The sequence below is a fragment of the Apium graveolens genome, chromosome 3 (assembly GCF_009905375.1).
Source record: "Apium graveolens cultivar Ventura chromosome 3, ASM990537v1, whole genome shotgun sequence".
Taxonomy (NCBI): Eukaryota; Viridiplantae; Streptophyta; class Magnoliopsida; order Apiales; family Apiaceae; genus Apium; species Apium graveolens.
In genome coordinates, this window is record NC_133649.1 from 278,779,707 (window position 1) to 278,797,066 (window position 17,360).

Sequence of the window (17,360 nt, forward strand, 5' to 3'; positions counted from 1 at the left end):
ATAATTGAAAATTGATAATATTTTAAAAACCATTTCAAAATATTTAATTATCAGTATATTATTATTTTATATTTTTTATTAATAATATGTAACACTCATACATATATATTAGTGTCACGAATAAAATTACTAACATTTTTCGTTTTGAAACAATTTTTGTACTACCACAAAAATTAGGACAAAATGATATAAAAGAAAATCGAAATTGATAACTTAACAAAATGAAATAAAATAAAATGAAACTGATATATACGACAGTCTACGGTGGAAGAAGAGAGCATGCGCAGATAATGTGGTCGGTGTGATGTCTCACCGGAAAAGTAAAACTACTTTTCCGGCGGTCACAATATCTGGGGTTACAACTTTTTCCCATTCTTTCCCCAAATAAAGGTATCAACTTTTCTTCTTCACTTTCTGCATTCATTTGCTATTAATTTCTGTCTACATTGTTTGTATTTTATTTGGCTTAAGTACATGATGCTTCCCATACATATTGTAAACTATACATTTTAGAATCATGTTTTTGTTGTGTGATTGTATTAATTATTAGTTATTTGCTGCGCTTTTAATAAAGTTGTAAATTTTGATTTTGAAAATGAGACTACATTGCTAGACCAATTATACCTGTGGTGCTGCCTGCTGTGCACCTCTCAAGGTGTTAGCTTGGCAAGCTCGTAAAGGCGTAATCTAGATATCTGTCACTATAGATGCAGTAGGAATTTAGATCATTTTTTTTTTTTGCATAATGCTTCTTGGATGTTCCCATGTATGATATTGGTTATAGTCTAGATACATGTCACTATTGACGGAGTAAAGGAATAAGTATCTTAAATAATACTCACAATTCAGAATTTTAGATGTATATTATTATTAACTGTTCGGTTTGGTTCCAAATTATGTCCAAGTGAAAGAAGGCCGTAAGGTGCCATTAGGAAATAAATCAGTATAGTCTCTGAATGAGCCAAATATTTATTATATTACTTTTTAAAATTCCTTAAACATGCTAATTATAAGACATAATATACAAATTCTTTTGTAAATTCTACTTCTTGGTAAGCCTGGGGAGGAGGTTAGTTTGTAGTTAATACTGAGGGGAGTAGCTGATGCCGGGCTTGTAGTAGGTCACTAAGTACCCATGTTTTCCTTCTTTTCCCACTCTTATGCATATGTTCGCGGAGCCACGGACAATTTTTATTGTTTGCACACCTTCACGCAAGCTTATGCACAAATATGCATGCACACACATGTGCTGCACAAACTGGTGACTTTGTGCTTATTTGTATTTACATCCAGATCATGAGAAGACATGTGAAAGTGGTGATTATTGGTGAGAATTTTGTTCAGAAATTACTGCTGGATATAGTTGTGGCTTAAGCTTCAAGGAGCATACAATTAGCTCTAGTTCAACCCACACGAGCCTCGTTGATTCATGTTATTATCCTTCATTCAAAAATTTCCTGAGCATCATTGATTCATGTCATTATCCTTCATTTAAAATTTTTAATGAGTTGCCGGGAGAATATGTATTGCTGTGTTACCCTGGCATTCCGGTTGTTGATATCTTAGCTGTGCTTCAATATACCGGAAAGTCTTAATTATTGGTAGCCACACTTTCCAAAGCTTTTTGTTGATTATATCTGTTCACAACCTTGATAACAAATCTTGGACGCTTCGATGGTGACCCTAGTTTGGGATCAGAATAATATTATCTGAAGCAACATTAGCTGATATGCCTGGTCTTAGGAGCACATCTGGGAAATGTGTGGTGCTGGTTCTTATTTTTATGTAAACTCCAACAACCGTACTTATCTTTGTCTATAACAGGGTATTGGTCACAATTTCTTGAGGCACCTTAGGAGAACTCGATTACTACTCCATGTAGTTGATGCCGCTACAGAGGATCCTGCAAACGACTATTGGAATGTTACAAAAATATGTATGGTCATAGAATATTTGTAGTTTTTTTTTGTTTTTTTTAAGTGAATTGCACATTGGTGGCTCAAAAAATTATTTTGTTGCACTTTGATTTCCACATTGTAAAAGTGAGCATTTTGGGGACGAGAAATATTTTTTTAAAAGCATATAAGGGACCTTCGTAAGAAACTTTAGAGCATTAAGGTACTTCCGTCAGAAACGTTAGACGGTCTTTCAGTATACTTAAATATTGGTAAGGCATAGAGATAAAATGGGCAACCGTCAACGCTCAACCATTTTTCATATGTCTTCCTTTAATAACTGATCAATTAAATCTCCATCAGATCCACTCTCAAGTCCTTTCCGATGAACAGATTTCTTCATTCCAGCTATTCAAATTTTCAACTCTCGCTACAGAATCTCGTAAATCCTATAGTTTCTGTATTCACCACGCTCTCGTTCATCAGTTTCCAATATATTTCCCGTAAACTAGCCACTCCTTTGGGAACCAAAATCTTCCACCACACTTTCTTAACACCTTTATAACCGGATCCCCAAGAATATCCTATTGTTAGCCTCTTTCCAACTGCATACGAAGTCGCATGTCCCACTGCCTTAGTTGAGTTGGTCAGAAAATCTTCAACTCCGGCTACTATTTCATCGACACATCAGTTAGCTGATTCGCTAATATATGTTTGTATACTTACCTTCTCTCCCTTGATTTTACACGGAATTGCTTTGTGTTAGTTAAAAAAATTTGTATAAAAATTGTCTACGATTTCCAAACAAGGTTACCTGGTCTAACTATCAAATTCTAATTAACCACTTGTGATCTGATGTGGATCTGACTCCATAACTTACTTTCATGACTCTCCTTACTTTCAACCTTCTTAAGCCATGCCGTTTTCTTGTTTTCCAACCTAATTAAATCCACCAATATCATATATACGTGGCTTATGATACTTGCAAGCCAGCTTGAAGTTTCATTACTCCTCCAAGCCTAAATATCTAACAGATTTTTGAGAATTTGGCCCGCCGTTAAAATTTAATGTTTTCAGTGCTTGTCTTGGTCATGAATCGGGACCTTCCCTCAATCTTGTTGTAGGAGGAGCTCTGTGCACTAGGTATGGTTTTTTTTTTTGCTAAGTAGGGTGTTGGCCGTGCTGTTCACCCTTGAAAATTAACTTTGTTGGTTGATTGAAGTCCCTTTTCTGCTTTGTAAATTATATGCAGTCATCAATATATTCACTTGTAACATGCTTCCGTCAACAGCAGGGAAATAACTTTACGGGCCACATGGTGCCAATGTCGTAGTTTTTGCCAATGGCCAGATCATAAGGCTTCTGAGTTTGGGGTTTGATAAAACAAGCCTGGATGTCTCCTAACTCTATCATATAGTGTTTATCTAGAGCTAATCCCTTAAGCAATTATATCTTGCTTAAATCCTAATGATACTAAATGCAAGCTGCAGATAGTTTGCACTATTGTCAGTGTGATTGTTTTGTTGTCCGAAACATTCAAATGGCCGGAAGGCTGATATGTTAACCTAAAAATATTATTATGTTCTCTCCATTTCTGATTTATCGACTTCGTACTACTATTATATTTTTCATATTTTTTAGGCATGTATCAGCTCTCTTTATTCAAAGATGGAATAATGAAATATGTAATGTGTGTGTGTGTGTGTACTTGCCTTGCTGAATACTCTAGGGAAATTTTGTCTCGAAATAATTATGTTAATTATTTTCCCCATGGAGTTAATCGGTTTAACACATGCTGAGTATATTCCTTCAAAAAAAAACACATGCTGAGTATATGAATTGGGTTGCAGGAATTGTGTATTTATGATCCTGATTATCTTGAAAGACCTTCCATTGTGGTGCTAAATAAAATCCATATTCTGAAGTATGTATCACACCTGCTCTTTCTAAATAAAATAGGTAATGTGCTTTCCTTAAACATATAATCTTATACGGTTTTTGTTGACAAGTGTTCTAACTATGATGTTAGTTTCAATGGCAGGGGTTAACATGGACCCCCTGGCACCAGTTTTTGCTGGATGCATATAACAGGCTTCCATACTTTTAGGGAGTAAATAACGAGGATGGATTGTGACGAGCTCAGTGCTCAGGTTGATGGATGTTCTGAAGCAATTATTCTGTCACTTTCTTCAGCTGAGATGAAACAAGGAAATAATCTTTCTTCAGAGATCTCTAACAAGGCTAGAAGAGTAAAAGATATTGAGGATTATCTTCGGGCCGGTCCAGTTGTGGGATGGTGTACAGTAAGTTTCTAATGTAATTTCTATATGATTTCCATTTCTCTATTTCAGCTTTCCTGAAGTGAAATTTTGAAATTTTATTTAAAGGAAAGATTGTCTTTTGTATTTTATTTAAAAAAACATGTAGTAATTGCAAAATCACACTCCTTTTGTAATTGGCATTTACATTGTATAACATAGTATTTGCTCATTCTCTATATACATGAACTCTTTGATTTATTTGATGGAATTTCTATAGGTTGAAGGCCTGAGCTAAAAATGCTCCTGTATATTCTTCTTTTTTTGGGAATGATTTCTGTACTTCTTTCCAGCACTACGTTTTTTTTATCTCTGTAGACTCTAAGTTTCTTTGCCAAGTTGCTTATCATGGTTATATTTAAGTCAAGTTGGGAGCTATGTAGTTTTACCTTTCCATGATAGCTGTTTTGTACTGCATGAGAAGTAGTTTATTTCATATTCAACATTAAAGATCTGTTTCCTTGCATCGTAATGATAACAGAGTATATAATATGCTCTTACTAGCAGAAAAGGAAACAATATCAACTACATGAAGAAGAAATGAGCAGCCTTACGCCATAGCGAAGATCACAATGAAGGTTTGGATACGTAGACTCGTAGAGCATGGTTGCATGAGCATCTGGACATGTAATATCTCGGAGATCACTCATATGAGCAGAGATATGCTTTTTTCACTAGAAGCTAAATTTAGTTGTCTGCTTCCATGAGATTTGACAAAGGTAAAGAGAAGGTACACAAGCAATATCTATATTTCATATTAGATTTGGTAATAAATCATAGTATCATAATTTATTATATCTTAGAAGATCATGCAATATAATGTCGTACTGGATTTTGTTTGAAAAACCTATATATTAATTACACCTCAACTACTGTACTAAATTTATAGATAAATATTTAAAAAGAATATCTGGAGTACATATTTAATGAGTTACGTGATTGGAATAATATAGTGCTATTTATTGAAGGGCTTGCAATTGTAACTGCTTATGAAAAAGAAAACTGATAGTTACGTGTCAAACTTCTAGTTTCCCTACACTTAACTAGTAAAAAGTTGAACTGTTACTGCTCATTGTCTTCTTGAATAGCCGCATAACAATGACATCACTATCCATGTCAGCTTCTAAATTCTACTTGCATGCATCTCAAATTGTCAAAGATCTATCTCTACCTTTATTTCTCTTCAGAAGCCTTCACGGAATTTAAACTACTCTCTGCCACGTGAGCACCTAAGTGCTGCATGGTTACACACACACACACACACATGTTTACTTACCAATTCTCAACAATCTGTTGAGAGAATGATGCACTAATCAAATGAGGTGAATCTCGCAACAATTCACCTTAATTAATTGTTGGGGAAGCTTGTACAGTACTCACCCAAACCTGCATTTCTTTCTACTACTTAATATGTATATCATGATTATTTAATTGTTTGTAAATTAAAAAAGCCTCTGACTGATCAGTAAGTTAACTATTTCTTCCAAAACATCAAGGTATTAGGAGAACATTTTAATTGTGCATATTTTATATCCACATGCATGAGAGTTAAAATGACGATCGTTGAGTGACACTACTAGATAAACTGGCATTGCCAAGTAATTCCTACCCCCTCTCTCTGTGGACACGTAGCATCACTTCCTCGCTATATATACCCTCTTCAAGATCAACTCCTTATTAAGCTTTCATATGTATCATCTAATAACTAATATAATAAGGCATTCCCCACATATCAAAGACACTTAGCTCAAAATCTGAAAAATTGGTGATGAAGGCAACTCAACCGAGGTCAAGGAAGGGCGGCGTGAGAAGAAGAGGTGGACCGGATAATTCATCTTGCAAGTTTAAAGGTGTGAGGCAGCGGACTTGGGGCTCATGGGTGTCGGAGATACGCGAGCTTAATCGTGGCAAACGCACTTGGATAGGCACTTTTAAAGATCCTGTGGCTGCAGCTATGGCCTATGATGAGGCTGCTATCAAACTTTTTGGTACTAATGCCATGCTCAATTTTCCTGAGAGGCTACCACAGGCGTCATGTCCAATCCATTCCAGAGTCTCCACTAGCAAGGACACCCTCGTTGATCGGAAGAAAATTGGAATTCCAGAAGAAGGAATCATAGAAGAGCAGCAGCGTAAATATCCAGCAGCCGAGGCCCATGATAAGCCTGCTGGTAGTCTATCTGATCTATTTGGTGCTTATGCTGTGCTCAATTTTTCCAAGAGCGTACCTCAGGTGTCATGTCCAGTCCATGCCACTAGCAAGGATGCCCTTGTAAATTCAAAGGGAGTCAAAGTTCCTGAAGAACAAATACAAATGGAGCAATTTAAATATCCACCAGGTCATGAAATTTCTCCAACTACTAATCCGTATGACTACCTTATAAACAATCAGTTGATTAATAATGATTACAATTCTATATTAAACGGGAAACAATACCATGTAGGTCCGATTGTTAATCATGATGAAGTCCAAGGCGATAATGCTGGGAAGAATGGAGATAACTTGGAAGAAAGGTGCAACAATATCAAAGAAAACCTGATGGTGGAATTGCCGGAATTTGACGATTCTTCCTTGTGGGATGAAGTCATGGGAACAACTGATTTAGAGAAGATTGAGAAGCCGGAGGATCTTAATGCTGGTGACTCTGATGATATTTTCAAAGATATTTTGGAAGACGATTTAGGCTTGGACAATTTTTGGCTCTGAATGGTGCCTTCCTGCTCACACCCTGCCCAGCCTATTATAAATGTTGTACCGTCACTCTATATATCTGCTATTTTAGATGTCAGGAGCAAAGAGTTATGTTACAAGGTCACATAATCTAATTAAACTGTTGAGGTTGCATTACTGTTTGCTAAAATTTATATGAATAATGTGTAAAACGAATAAATTTATATGAATAAATTGTTTGATTCTGTTGGCTTTATATGTAATTGTAATTGCGCAAATAACGAGCGAGTTATTGTATACACTGTAACTTGACATAGCAGGAGAAAACGATACTGGTTTGACAAATGAAGGATGTAGTCTGTGACTAATCAATCCTTCTTGATTTCCTCCATCTCCGAGGGTAATGTAAACAGGAACATTCATGGGAGTGCATTTCCCGTTGACAACATTGTAGCGGATATTGGATGAAGTCCTGACTCTCATGGTTTCTCCTTCCATGTAGTGATGTGCGTAGCTGTTGTACATTGGAGAATGCACAAGTACAATCAGCCATGGTGTCTCACTCCTGTTTACTTTTGGTAGCTCATTTGTTAGCCACTTGTACCGAGGAGTGTATTTTCCTACATATTTAGAGCTTAGTTGATGTTAGTTCATATCACTAATTAACAAATTTGTGAGCAAGCGGCAAACCAATATAGTTTACAGCAAATGTAGTGCTAAAACAGGTACAACAATTGTTATATTTTGGCACCAAGAAGCGGTTTTCATTGTTAAACTATAACGACCAAAATAATAAGCTAGGCTTATCCACGACTGCTGGCTTGATCAGCGGGGAGGAGTATCTCATCAAAGGATCAAACGCTTTTACTTTGTATAGAATCACCATCAAATCTACTCTAAAGTCCTTTACGATCAACATATTTCCAGCTATCCAAAAATTCCAACTCTCGCTACATGATTCCTAGAATTTCTTTATTCACCATGTTCTTGTTCATTGATTTCCAACATATCTTTGGTGAACTAGCCACTTCTTTGGCTACCAAAATCTTCCCACCAAGGTTTATCAACATCATCTTGCATTTTATAAGAAGACCAATGGACGTAATTGTGAAAATAATAGGCGCCTTCTGATAAAAAGATTATTACAAGATCAGAATAAAAAATATCTAGCTAGAAGTATTAACTTCTTAGGAGATTAAAATCAACTATACCAGCAAGTGGCATAAAGACTTTAAACCAGGTCAAGAGGTCACTGATGTGGTGACTGTTATTAGTTCCCTGTTCAACTCTCCACAATCTGCAGAATATGCTACAGAGTTGAAAACAACCGAGATAGACAGCCAGCAATAATATTAACATAAAATCATAACTTTGCAATAGCAATCAGTCAAAGTTTAATATGGCATTATTATAAATAGCTTAATAGTTCTTATCTAAACCAATTTCCCAAGTTAATCAACTAGTCAAGTAACTAGAGAAATAGTCTGCAGAATCCAACTTCAAACTAATAGGTGATATCACATTAGCAATACGCCTCTATGCACTTGCGCTAGCAGATGTCACAGTAGCATGCTTGATAATTGTCTGGTGGATATCTTCTTTCCTTGCACCCACAATCTTGTCCACTAACTTCCCTTCTTTCAGAAAGATGAATGTCGGCATTGCCTCCACAGACCACTCTCTGGCAACAGCCTGTAAGCATCAGGATAGTGTCATGAGCAAGTAATTGGATAAATGCACAAGCAAAGATTCTTGGCATAGAATAAGGAACTTCATCGTCCTGGATAGACATAGGATTTACTTACCGGCAATTCATCCACATCGACCTTGAGAAACAGGACATTAGGTATCTTCTTAGCGAACTCAGCAAAAACTGGGGAAATGAAGCGGCAAGGTCCACACCATGAAGCTGTAAAATCCACAACCACCTGCAAACAAAGCATGACCCTAGATCAATTTCATTTCCAGCTAAATTAAAAAAAAAACCATAGTCGATTTAAGTCTCCTGGAAAATACAGGAGTCATTGCCATACTACAGATTAGTACCCAACGAGTGTTTCTCAAAATAAGATCAGATACACAAGTAATTACCATACGATCAATTTTTTTCAAAACAAAAATTCGCTTTCAAATCCCTCCCAAATTAGCTGTCACTTTGGCTTTCTACAAAGTATTTTAAAGTGCAAAAACAATGATAGTTGGACTAATTATTTTTTCGATTTCCTTCTGTTATTTAAAAAAGAAAATTCGCAAAAATAATTAGTAGAATTATCACTTTTATGCCCCTTACAATACGAAACCAAGATAAAATGAAAAAAATAATATAAGATCCGGAATAAAACCAGTGATAATGATTTTCTTATGGAAATAACATCTGCTTTTTCTATGGATAATAGAAAACCGAAAGACTAATCAATAATATACATATACATATACATTTTCACTTGCTTGGACGGAGAAATCAACCATTGAGAAATCCAAGAGATATTACTATATCATCTATTTAGAGGGAAAGAAAATTTAAAGTGACAACTAATTTGCGAAGTACAGGGTATTATGATGAAAGAGATGACCCAAATACATCGAAAAATTATAAGCCTATAAATCGAAAATCAACAACATAAATTCTAATCTTGTGAACAATATATCCAATATTGTAGCACTTGAACACTATATTTAAAGGAGCAGAAACAATAAAAAAAAGAAATATATAACTACCGTTTACATACAAATCTATATATTTACATGCAGAAACGAAACGCCACATACATAACAAATAAAATGACAACTATTAAACGAAATAGTACCAGTTTCTTGGAGTCGATTCCTTTCTGTAATTGTTCGCTCCATTGGTCCATTGTATGGCAGCTAATTACTTGTCCTTCTACGCCCGCCATTGTGATTACGCCTCTTGTTCTTATAAAACCCTACTTTATAATTCTTGAAAAAACACAAGCGTTATGCACATGGGAACATGTTGGGGCTATTTATTTGTAGAGTCCGTTTGTAAATTGTAACGTATTCTTAGCCCCTGCACATTTGTAAAATCATTACTTAATTTTATTTTATTTCTTTTATTTTAGTGCACTTGGACATAAGTTTGTCTTGATTCATTATTAAGTTAAGGATTAATATATCAAAGCCGTTCTTATGCAGATTTCATTATTATCAAAATCTTTTGAAATTGAGAGAAGATATTACTATTGTTTTATTCCATAATATTAATGTACATATACATGAGTGTGTAATATAATGATTTGAAAGATCGAAGTAATAATCGAATCTTTTTCTTTTCTAAATTCTAAGGAAAATGATAATATCCAAATTTTGTTCTAAATAAATTATAATTAAACATTTATAATTAATCATATCCTAACAGGTATTTGTTTATAAATCAAAATTTGATAATTCCTTTTTGGAATAATAACTTCTATATAATATAGTTATGTTATATTTTTTTTCAAGTTTTTAACCTTTTTTGTTGGTGAGGAATGATTAATTCGGTATGAATCGCATATAATAAAATATTTAGAATTGAGACTTTTTTTATTTAAGAAAATTTATCATAAAGGTCACCTGGATACTTAGACATAAGATTTTAATATCTAACAATAGAACACATGCGATCAAAAAATAAAACAAAAAAATTGAATCACTCTTAAAATATTGATGACTTATTTTCTTAATATAATATTATAAGATAAGTAAAATATAAATCTAAACAAAAAGGATGTCTATTTCGTTATTAATATTATGAAAATTTCATATTTAATAATAAAGTTAAATTTGTATTTAAATTAAACTAAATAAAATTCAAAACATGATATTAAAAATATTTAGATAATTAATAAATTAATCAAAACTAATGTGAATAAATTTAAATTATTTGAACAATAGTCACGAAATGTGACATAAACTCTCATTAACGATATTAATAACCGTGAAATATGGTAAAAAACAATCTTACGGACAAAAGTTGATGTATATCACTGTGATTGTATCTAAAATAATAACTAACCATAATATAATATAGAGAATGATAAAGTGTTTTGTCTCAAATTTTATTAATAATAATTATTGGTTATGTATTAAATACTACATTCTATTATTATTAGTTAAACTAACTCTATAACCCGTGCGAGACACGGGCATATTCTAAAATATTACAATTTTTAATAATTTCAGTGTATGTTTGGGATATTTAAAAATTTAAATTAGTAATAAATATTGAGGGTTATTAACCTTATTTTTTTCCATGTTGTATTTGAAAAAAGTTCTCAATGGCAATTATATTATTGTCGACTTGCCTCTGTATATGTTACTGCATAATACTCCCTCTCGTCCATTATACAAGTCATTTTGACTTATCTGCACATAACTTTAGGTGTTTTGACTACATAGTTATAACTATTATTTTTCAATTTTTTTTCAAAATGAAAATTAAAAATTAATATTTTTATTCAAAAACCCGTTGACTTTATTTTGTAGATAGAATCAATCATATTATGAACAAGGGGACAACAGGATATCCAAGTCTATTTCAAGAAATTGGAGTAAAATTTAGTTTTAACTCCTCGTTCTTAGCCCCTTCATGAACCTCAAAATATTTCAATCGGTACACGCAATAAATATGGAGTTGTCGTATAAGCGGTAGCTTCCCCAGAGTCAAAATAAATATGATAAAAAATAATCAAACTGAATACCTAAAATCTTTATTTTTGCTAATATTTCATGTGTTTCGATACTCGTGACTCAAATGGTGAAATAGACATTCGGAATTTCACCTCTGATGATTTTTTTTGATTAATTTATCGATATATAATTTAGTTATTTTTATACAACACAAAATAGACTTAGCGAAATTCTTGGGTAATCTCAATGGCATCCAATTGCTTCGATTTGAATTATCCATATCGTAGGTTTTACACGCCCGCCTATGCTTCATCTTTTCTTTTTCCGGCTCTAGGGGACTTTACTTAGTCAACCGGTTGTAGAAGCTTTTACTCGAGGGGGTTTTTATTTCTACACGTGTCGCTTTTTCGGAGCAAAATTTTTGAATATCCCCAATTTTTTGAAAAAATAAAGTTGTCAAAGAAAAAAGATAAGAGACTCTGTGGAGACCCGGTGGAGCGGGTTCTCTCAAAAGTCGCAACTGATTCGGTAAGTTACGTGTCTGGTGCACGGAGGCGAGTCAATTCCTTCCCTTTGAAGCATACTTAAAATTAAAAATATTAACGTTTACTACGGAGTCAAAGCACCTAAAATTATGTGTAGATAAGTCAAAGTGACTTAAATAATTGACCAGAACTTCATCACAAATTCCTAACATTTTTACCAAATTGTCACAATATAGGAATCTCAAATCTGCCATTTATCATATAATTTAATTTTTTTTCATCCACTCGCTTCCAATTAGTTCCAAAATCTCTTCCAGACATACTAATATGCACCACGACACCAGCACCATCATGAAGGGTAAAACAATTATCCGGATGAATACTGTAAATCAATGATGTAATTTAGTTTTCGATTTTTTATGTTGTAAGCAATTTGTATTTACGAGATTAGAGTCCTTTGCGTGGCGCGCTTTCGATTTGGGATACTATGCGTGGAAGGGCACGAAGTGTTCATAGTCAGGATGAATGATTATTAGGAGGGAGTATGGTACAATTATTGAATATAAAAACTTTGATCGGTATTCGAGTAATGTTAAAGGCATTTGAATAAGGTATGTCATATGTGAATAAGACCATAAACCTTGGTTTGTCTCGACCTATTTTTACATTATGTCATCAAATTTTATATTTTTAATTGAAATATTTTGACATTTTTTATATATTATACACATACACACACAAGTCGGGGGTCTTTCGGGGGACCGTCTCTTGATTCGTTTGAATGAGAGGAAGACTGCGTACATCTTAGTCTCCCCAGACTCTACGAAAGTCGGGTATACTGGGTATGTTTGGTTTAGTTTGGTTTGGTTTGATTTGGTTTGTTGTATCGGTGATAATTTCGTGTAACACACGTGCGTAGTGTATATGTGACTATATACTATCGACGTGAAAATATATATTTTAAACTACAAAATACGTTTTTTGTATTGTATTGGTAAAAATTTCATATGATACATGTGCATGATGATGTAAATGTGATTATATTATTGTCTATTTTGTAAGTAAGTATTTGATGCTCATAGTATATCATAAATAATCGTATTAAATGTTAAACAATTTTAAAATATATAATATTTTATAAGTGTACTATAAAATTAGTTAATGATGATTTTTTTATCATCTACTTAAATCATAATTAATATGATACATGTTATTAAAAATTTGATGTAATTTAAGCATGTTATATTCATAATTATTGATGTCTAATTCTTAATTAAATTTATCACTTTTTAAATGATATATATTATCGAAAATAACATAGTATGCATATATATATATATATGTATGTATATATGTAAGTGTATGTATATATAGTTATTAATTATAAAATAATTAATATGTTTTAATGAAGATTAGCTATTAATGGATATTATAAGAAAAAATAAATTGGATAGAGGTCAAAATCGTCATTATACATTGAATAAATTGTCTCACCCAACATAATCGTATTAAATGTAAACAATTTAAAAATATATATATATTACAAATGGACTCTAAAATTAGTTAGTGATGATTTCTTTTTATCAGCTACTTAGACCATAATTAATATGATACATGTTATTAAAAAATTTGATGTAATTTAACCATGTTATATTAATAATTATTTCAGATATCTAATTCTTAATTAAATTTATCACTTTTTAAATGATAGTTTTTTTGAAAATAACATATGTATGCATATATGTGTAAGTATGTGCATATGTGTATATATAATTATTAATTATAAAATAATTAATATGCTTTAATGAAGATTAGATATTAATAGATAAAATAATAAATAGGATAAGGGTTAAAATTGTCATTTTACATTAAATAAATTATCTTATCAAACCCCCTATTTGCTCTATTATATATATAATAGATGTCAGATGTGAGGTGGCAATACAAGTAATCTTTTTTTACGAACAAGCGAAAGTTTCATTAAAATATTAAAATACAGTTGTAACAAACTTCCGAAACTGTCAAATATAATCTGATTGTGAAATAAAAGATAAGCTAATCAAATAGTTGTTTTGTTTTCATATAGCTTAACATCGATATGCAAATTCTTCAATCTAAAAAATATTACAATGACATCTCGAGTAATCTAACCTACTCCAGTTGTGAAACTAGTAACATTATAATTGACTTTCAAATAAGCATCATCTATAGCTCAATGTTCAGAATTATGAACAATTTTTTGTTGTGAAAGGTAAGATCTTGCAATATCCACCACCGTCCCAGATTTGATGCGAGTTTTACAGATCTCCCAAAATATCATAGAAATTCTTCTCTGAAAAAATACCGAACCCGTAACACGACACACATAAACATCAAAATAGAATATTAACATCACAAAAAGATAGGCACATAACAACCTTGATAATAAAGTACTTAACAGGATTTCATCCAAAAATGATTAAATCTTGGTTTTATTGAAAAAATAGATAAAAATATTACGTGAAAGAATGAAGGTAGAGAGGGAGAAAGGATCGAAAAATGGAGAAGTGACCGATATGAACTTTAAATTTGAGAGTCAACTCCCAAAATCGTAGTTTTGAGAGATAGATAATAAAGTGATCTTAAATATTAGTTAAAAATGATTAGTTGATGAAGTGGTGCATTACGAAAAATTATTTTTGTACCAATGCACAATTTGTTTTTCTCATTTTTTGAAATTTTTAACATTTTTTACAAAAGTGTCAAACTTAATGTTATATACGGATCAAATTTATTTATTTTGCTAATTAAAATTATTTTAATTTTATTTAACATTAATATTTGTACTTGTTAGGAATTTAACCTTGTATCTTAACTTAATAATAGTGTTTAATGTTTATAAAATAATAATTTTACACATGATAAACATATCACATTAACTCTGTTACTTCATTTATATAATATTATAGTGATTCGACAATACAGCCTACCAATCTAGATTATGTACAAATATTTTTGATAAAGATATATTTTTGAAAATGATTATTATGCAAATTGGTTGATTATATATCAAGTCACGTAGTATTTAGCTAAGGAATAATGTATTAGAAATGCTCATGAATGCAAAAGATAATCATCAGTATGTCACGAGTAAGTCGTGTCAACATGTACCAAATATCAACAACCATATACATAAATTCATAAATTTTAAAAATTTAAAGGTTGGCACAATATCAATTTAATTAACTAGATATAAAAGAGGGTCAACAATGTGATATAAATTCAAGATTTTTCTACCTGTATTATGTGTCAAAAAAAATTCAGACTCGTCAAATGCCTAAATAATAAAAAATATTTCCAAAATAAATATTTTTGACCACTTTTGAAACTTTTGAACAACATAGTGCGTTTTATTTTTTTTGAGTTTTTTTTGCATCCAACATAGGGGTGAGTAAATATGATATCCGATTCTTTATGAAACGTGAAACCATATATCTGATTTTTCATATCATTAAAATTGTAGTCCTATTTCGATTTAACTGTATATTCGGATATCCATTTAAATCATATCAGGATACGAATTATCCAAATTCAAATATCTGGTTCACCATAATAACTTCGTTATTTTTAACTAAATAACTTTATTATTTATCAATACATGGAGTCCTACATTAAAATAAATAAGCTTGAAGAACATGTAATCTTGGGTTTTCTCACCATAAATAGATAAAAAAGGTTAGTTTTACAAGAATTCATGCATTGAGCTACAACATTTAAAATGCGATTAGTGGTTACATAATAAATTGAGACGACTCGTTACCTAGATTTATTGTTTCTTTTTGACACTTAGTTTAATACCGCAAGCTAAGTAGCTAAGTGGTGTTAAGTTCACATTAGTATATATTATCCGTTTTGGGTCGAGTCTGCATGAAATTTTTTTGGTCACATCCCAAAGGTCATCTTACTAATAGAGTTAATTGTGTGCTTGTTAACTTGCAATATGCCTCTCCTATAAACGATGTGGGATAACTATCAACAATCCCCCCCTTCACACATCGAACTCCACACCTGCTGAATCTGTCCCATTCAGTGTGACCAGTCCCCATTGACCAAAACTGAAAGTCCATCTAACTCTTTAACTCCCCTAGGTTTTTCTAGAAGGCCCCATGTCTCCCTCTTAAACATATCCTGGGGTAGTCCACATGCCTCTTCATAGGCCCATCTGGAAGCCCATTATATATTTTTATGAATCATTACAATCAGAAGCTCTGATAACATTAATGGGATTGCTAGAAAAGGCTTAACTCCACATTAATATGATATTATTCATTTTGGGCTGATACCGTATAAATTTATTTTTGGGCACATCCCAAAAGGTCTCATAATAATGGAATTGTCTATTTGATTATATAGTAGCAATCTGCCCCTGGTATAAACGATGTAGGATAACTAGGGGTGTAATCGAGCCGAGCCGAATACTGCTAGGATCGGCTCGAGCTCGATTAAAATAGTTCGGGCTCGAGCTCGAGCTCGATCGAGCCTTTAATTTCAAGTTCGAAACTCGGCTCGTAAAAGGTTCGGTAGGCTCAAGTTCGGATCGAAAGCTCAAATTAATTCACTAAATATTAACAAAAAAATCGAAATATGATCGGTTCAACTCGAGTTCGGTTCGAGCTAGGCTCGAGTTCGACCCAATAAAAATAAATAATATATAATAAATATTAAATATTTCTAATAAGAAAATTAAAAATAATAGAGGCTCGATAAGGCTCGCGAATCTTATGAGCCGAATAATTTGAAGCTCGAGCTCGGCTCGGTTAAAAATTCGAAAAGCTCGAGCTCGGCTCGATTATTTTCGAGCCGAATTCAAAAATTTTAAGAGCCGAGTTATAGTAGCTCATGAACAGTTTGACTCGTTTACACCCCTAAGGATAACTCCCAATAATTTCTCCCTCTACACATCGAACTCGACACTTGTCGAATCTGTCTTTTTCATCCTGGGCTTGCTAAGCAGGCCTAACTCCACATTAGTATGATATTGTCCGCTTTGGACCGAGCCCGCACGGGTTTATTTTTAGGTTACTGTCAAAAAGCCTCGTACTAATAGAATTATCTGGATGCTTATATACTAGCAATCTGTTTCTACCACAAACGATATGGGACAACTCCTAATAATCTCCTCATACACACATCGGGCTCAACACCTATCGGATCTGCCTCTTGACTGTGTGATCCGGCTCCCCTTGACCCTTACTAGAAGTCCATCTAGCTATCTGCTTCCCCTAGGCCCATACCGGATGGTCCACCCGCCTCCCACTAATACCCATCCTGAGTAGCCCATTTGCCGCTTTCTAGGTCCATTATGAGAGTTCATATGAGA

The 17,360-nt window shown here is 32.9% G+C and overlaps 2 protein-coding genes across 14 annotated transcripts; one reads left to right on the top strand and one right to left on the bottom strand.

Annotated features, from left to right (window-relative positions):
• The first annotated feature begins 247 nt into the window (after window positions 1-247).
• Window positions 248-7,140, top strand: LOC141713414 (dehydration-responsive element-binding protein 2B-like). Of its 13 annotated transcripts, none has more exons than XM_074516826.1 (6): window positions 248-390; window positions 3,746-3,854; window positions 3,937-4,198; window positions 4,721-4,943; window positions 5,988-6,552; window positions 6,658-7,140. In XM_074516826.1, exons 4-6 carry the CDS (start codon window positions 4,917-4,919, stop codon window positions 6,918-6,920), a joined length of 855 nt encoding a protein of 284 aa, XP_074372927.1. In that variant the 5' UTR covers window positions 248-390; window positions 3,746-3,854; window positions 3,937-4,198; window positions 4,721-4,916; the 3' UTR covers window positions 6,921-7,140. The 13 variants fall into 13 exon arrangements, with proteins under 13 accessions (XP_074372927.1, XP_074372920.1, XP_074372921.1 ...); XM_074516816.1 differs by adding an exon at window positions 1,825-1,936 and having other exon boundaries at window positions 251-390; window positions 5,988-7,140; XM_074516819.1 differs by having other exon boundaries at window positions 3,925-4,198; window positions 5,988-7,140.
• A 1,091-nt stretch (window positions 7,141-8,231) lies between these two features.
• On the bottom strand, window positions 8,232-9,858 carry LOC141713415 (thioredoxin H1-like). Its single transcript, XM_074516828.1, has 3 exons — window positions 9,692-9,858; window positions 8,690-8,812; window positions 8,232-8,576 (listed from the first exon to the last, which is right to left on the bottom strand). Exons 1-3 carry the CDS (start codon window positions 9,779-9,781, stop codon window positions 8,421-8,423), a joined length of 369 nt encoding a protein of 122 aa, XP_074372929.1. The 5' UTR covers window positions 9,782-9,858; the 3' UTR covers window positions 8,232-8,420.
• Window positions 9,859-17,360: the final 7,502 nt, after the last annotated feature.

Bases quoted from the DNA above. Each gene is read 5' to 3' on its own strand.
- LOC141713414 (XM_074516819.1), top strand. From the start codon at position 4,917: ATGAGATTTGACAAAGGTAAAGAGAAG. The intron at 4,944-5,987 runs GTACACAAGCAA...TTGGTGATGAAG, and splicing joins TTGACAAAGGTAAAGAGAAG to GCAACTCAACCGAGGTCAAG.
- LOC141713415 (XM_074516828.1), bottom strand. From the start codon at position 9,781: ATGGCGGGCGTAGAAGGACAAGTAATTAGCTGCCATACAATGGACCAA. The intron at 8,813-9,691 runs GTACTATTTCGT...CTTTGTTTGCAG, and splicing joins GAATCGACTCCAAGAAACTG to GTGGTTGTGGATTTTACAGC. The intron at 8,577-8,689 runs GTAAGTAAATCC...TGATGCTTACAG, and splicing joins TCGATGTGGATGAATTGCCG to GCTGTTGCCAGAGAGTGGTC.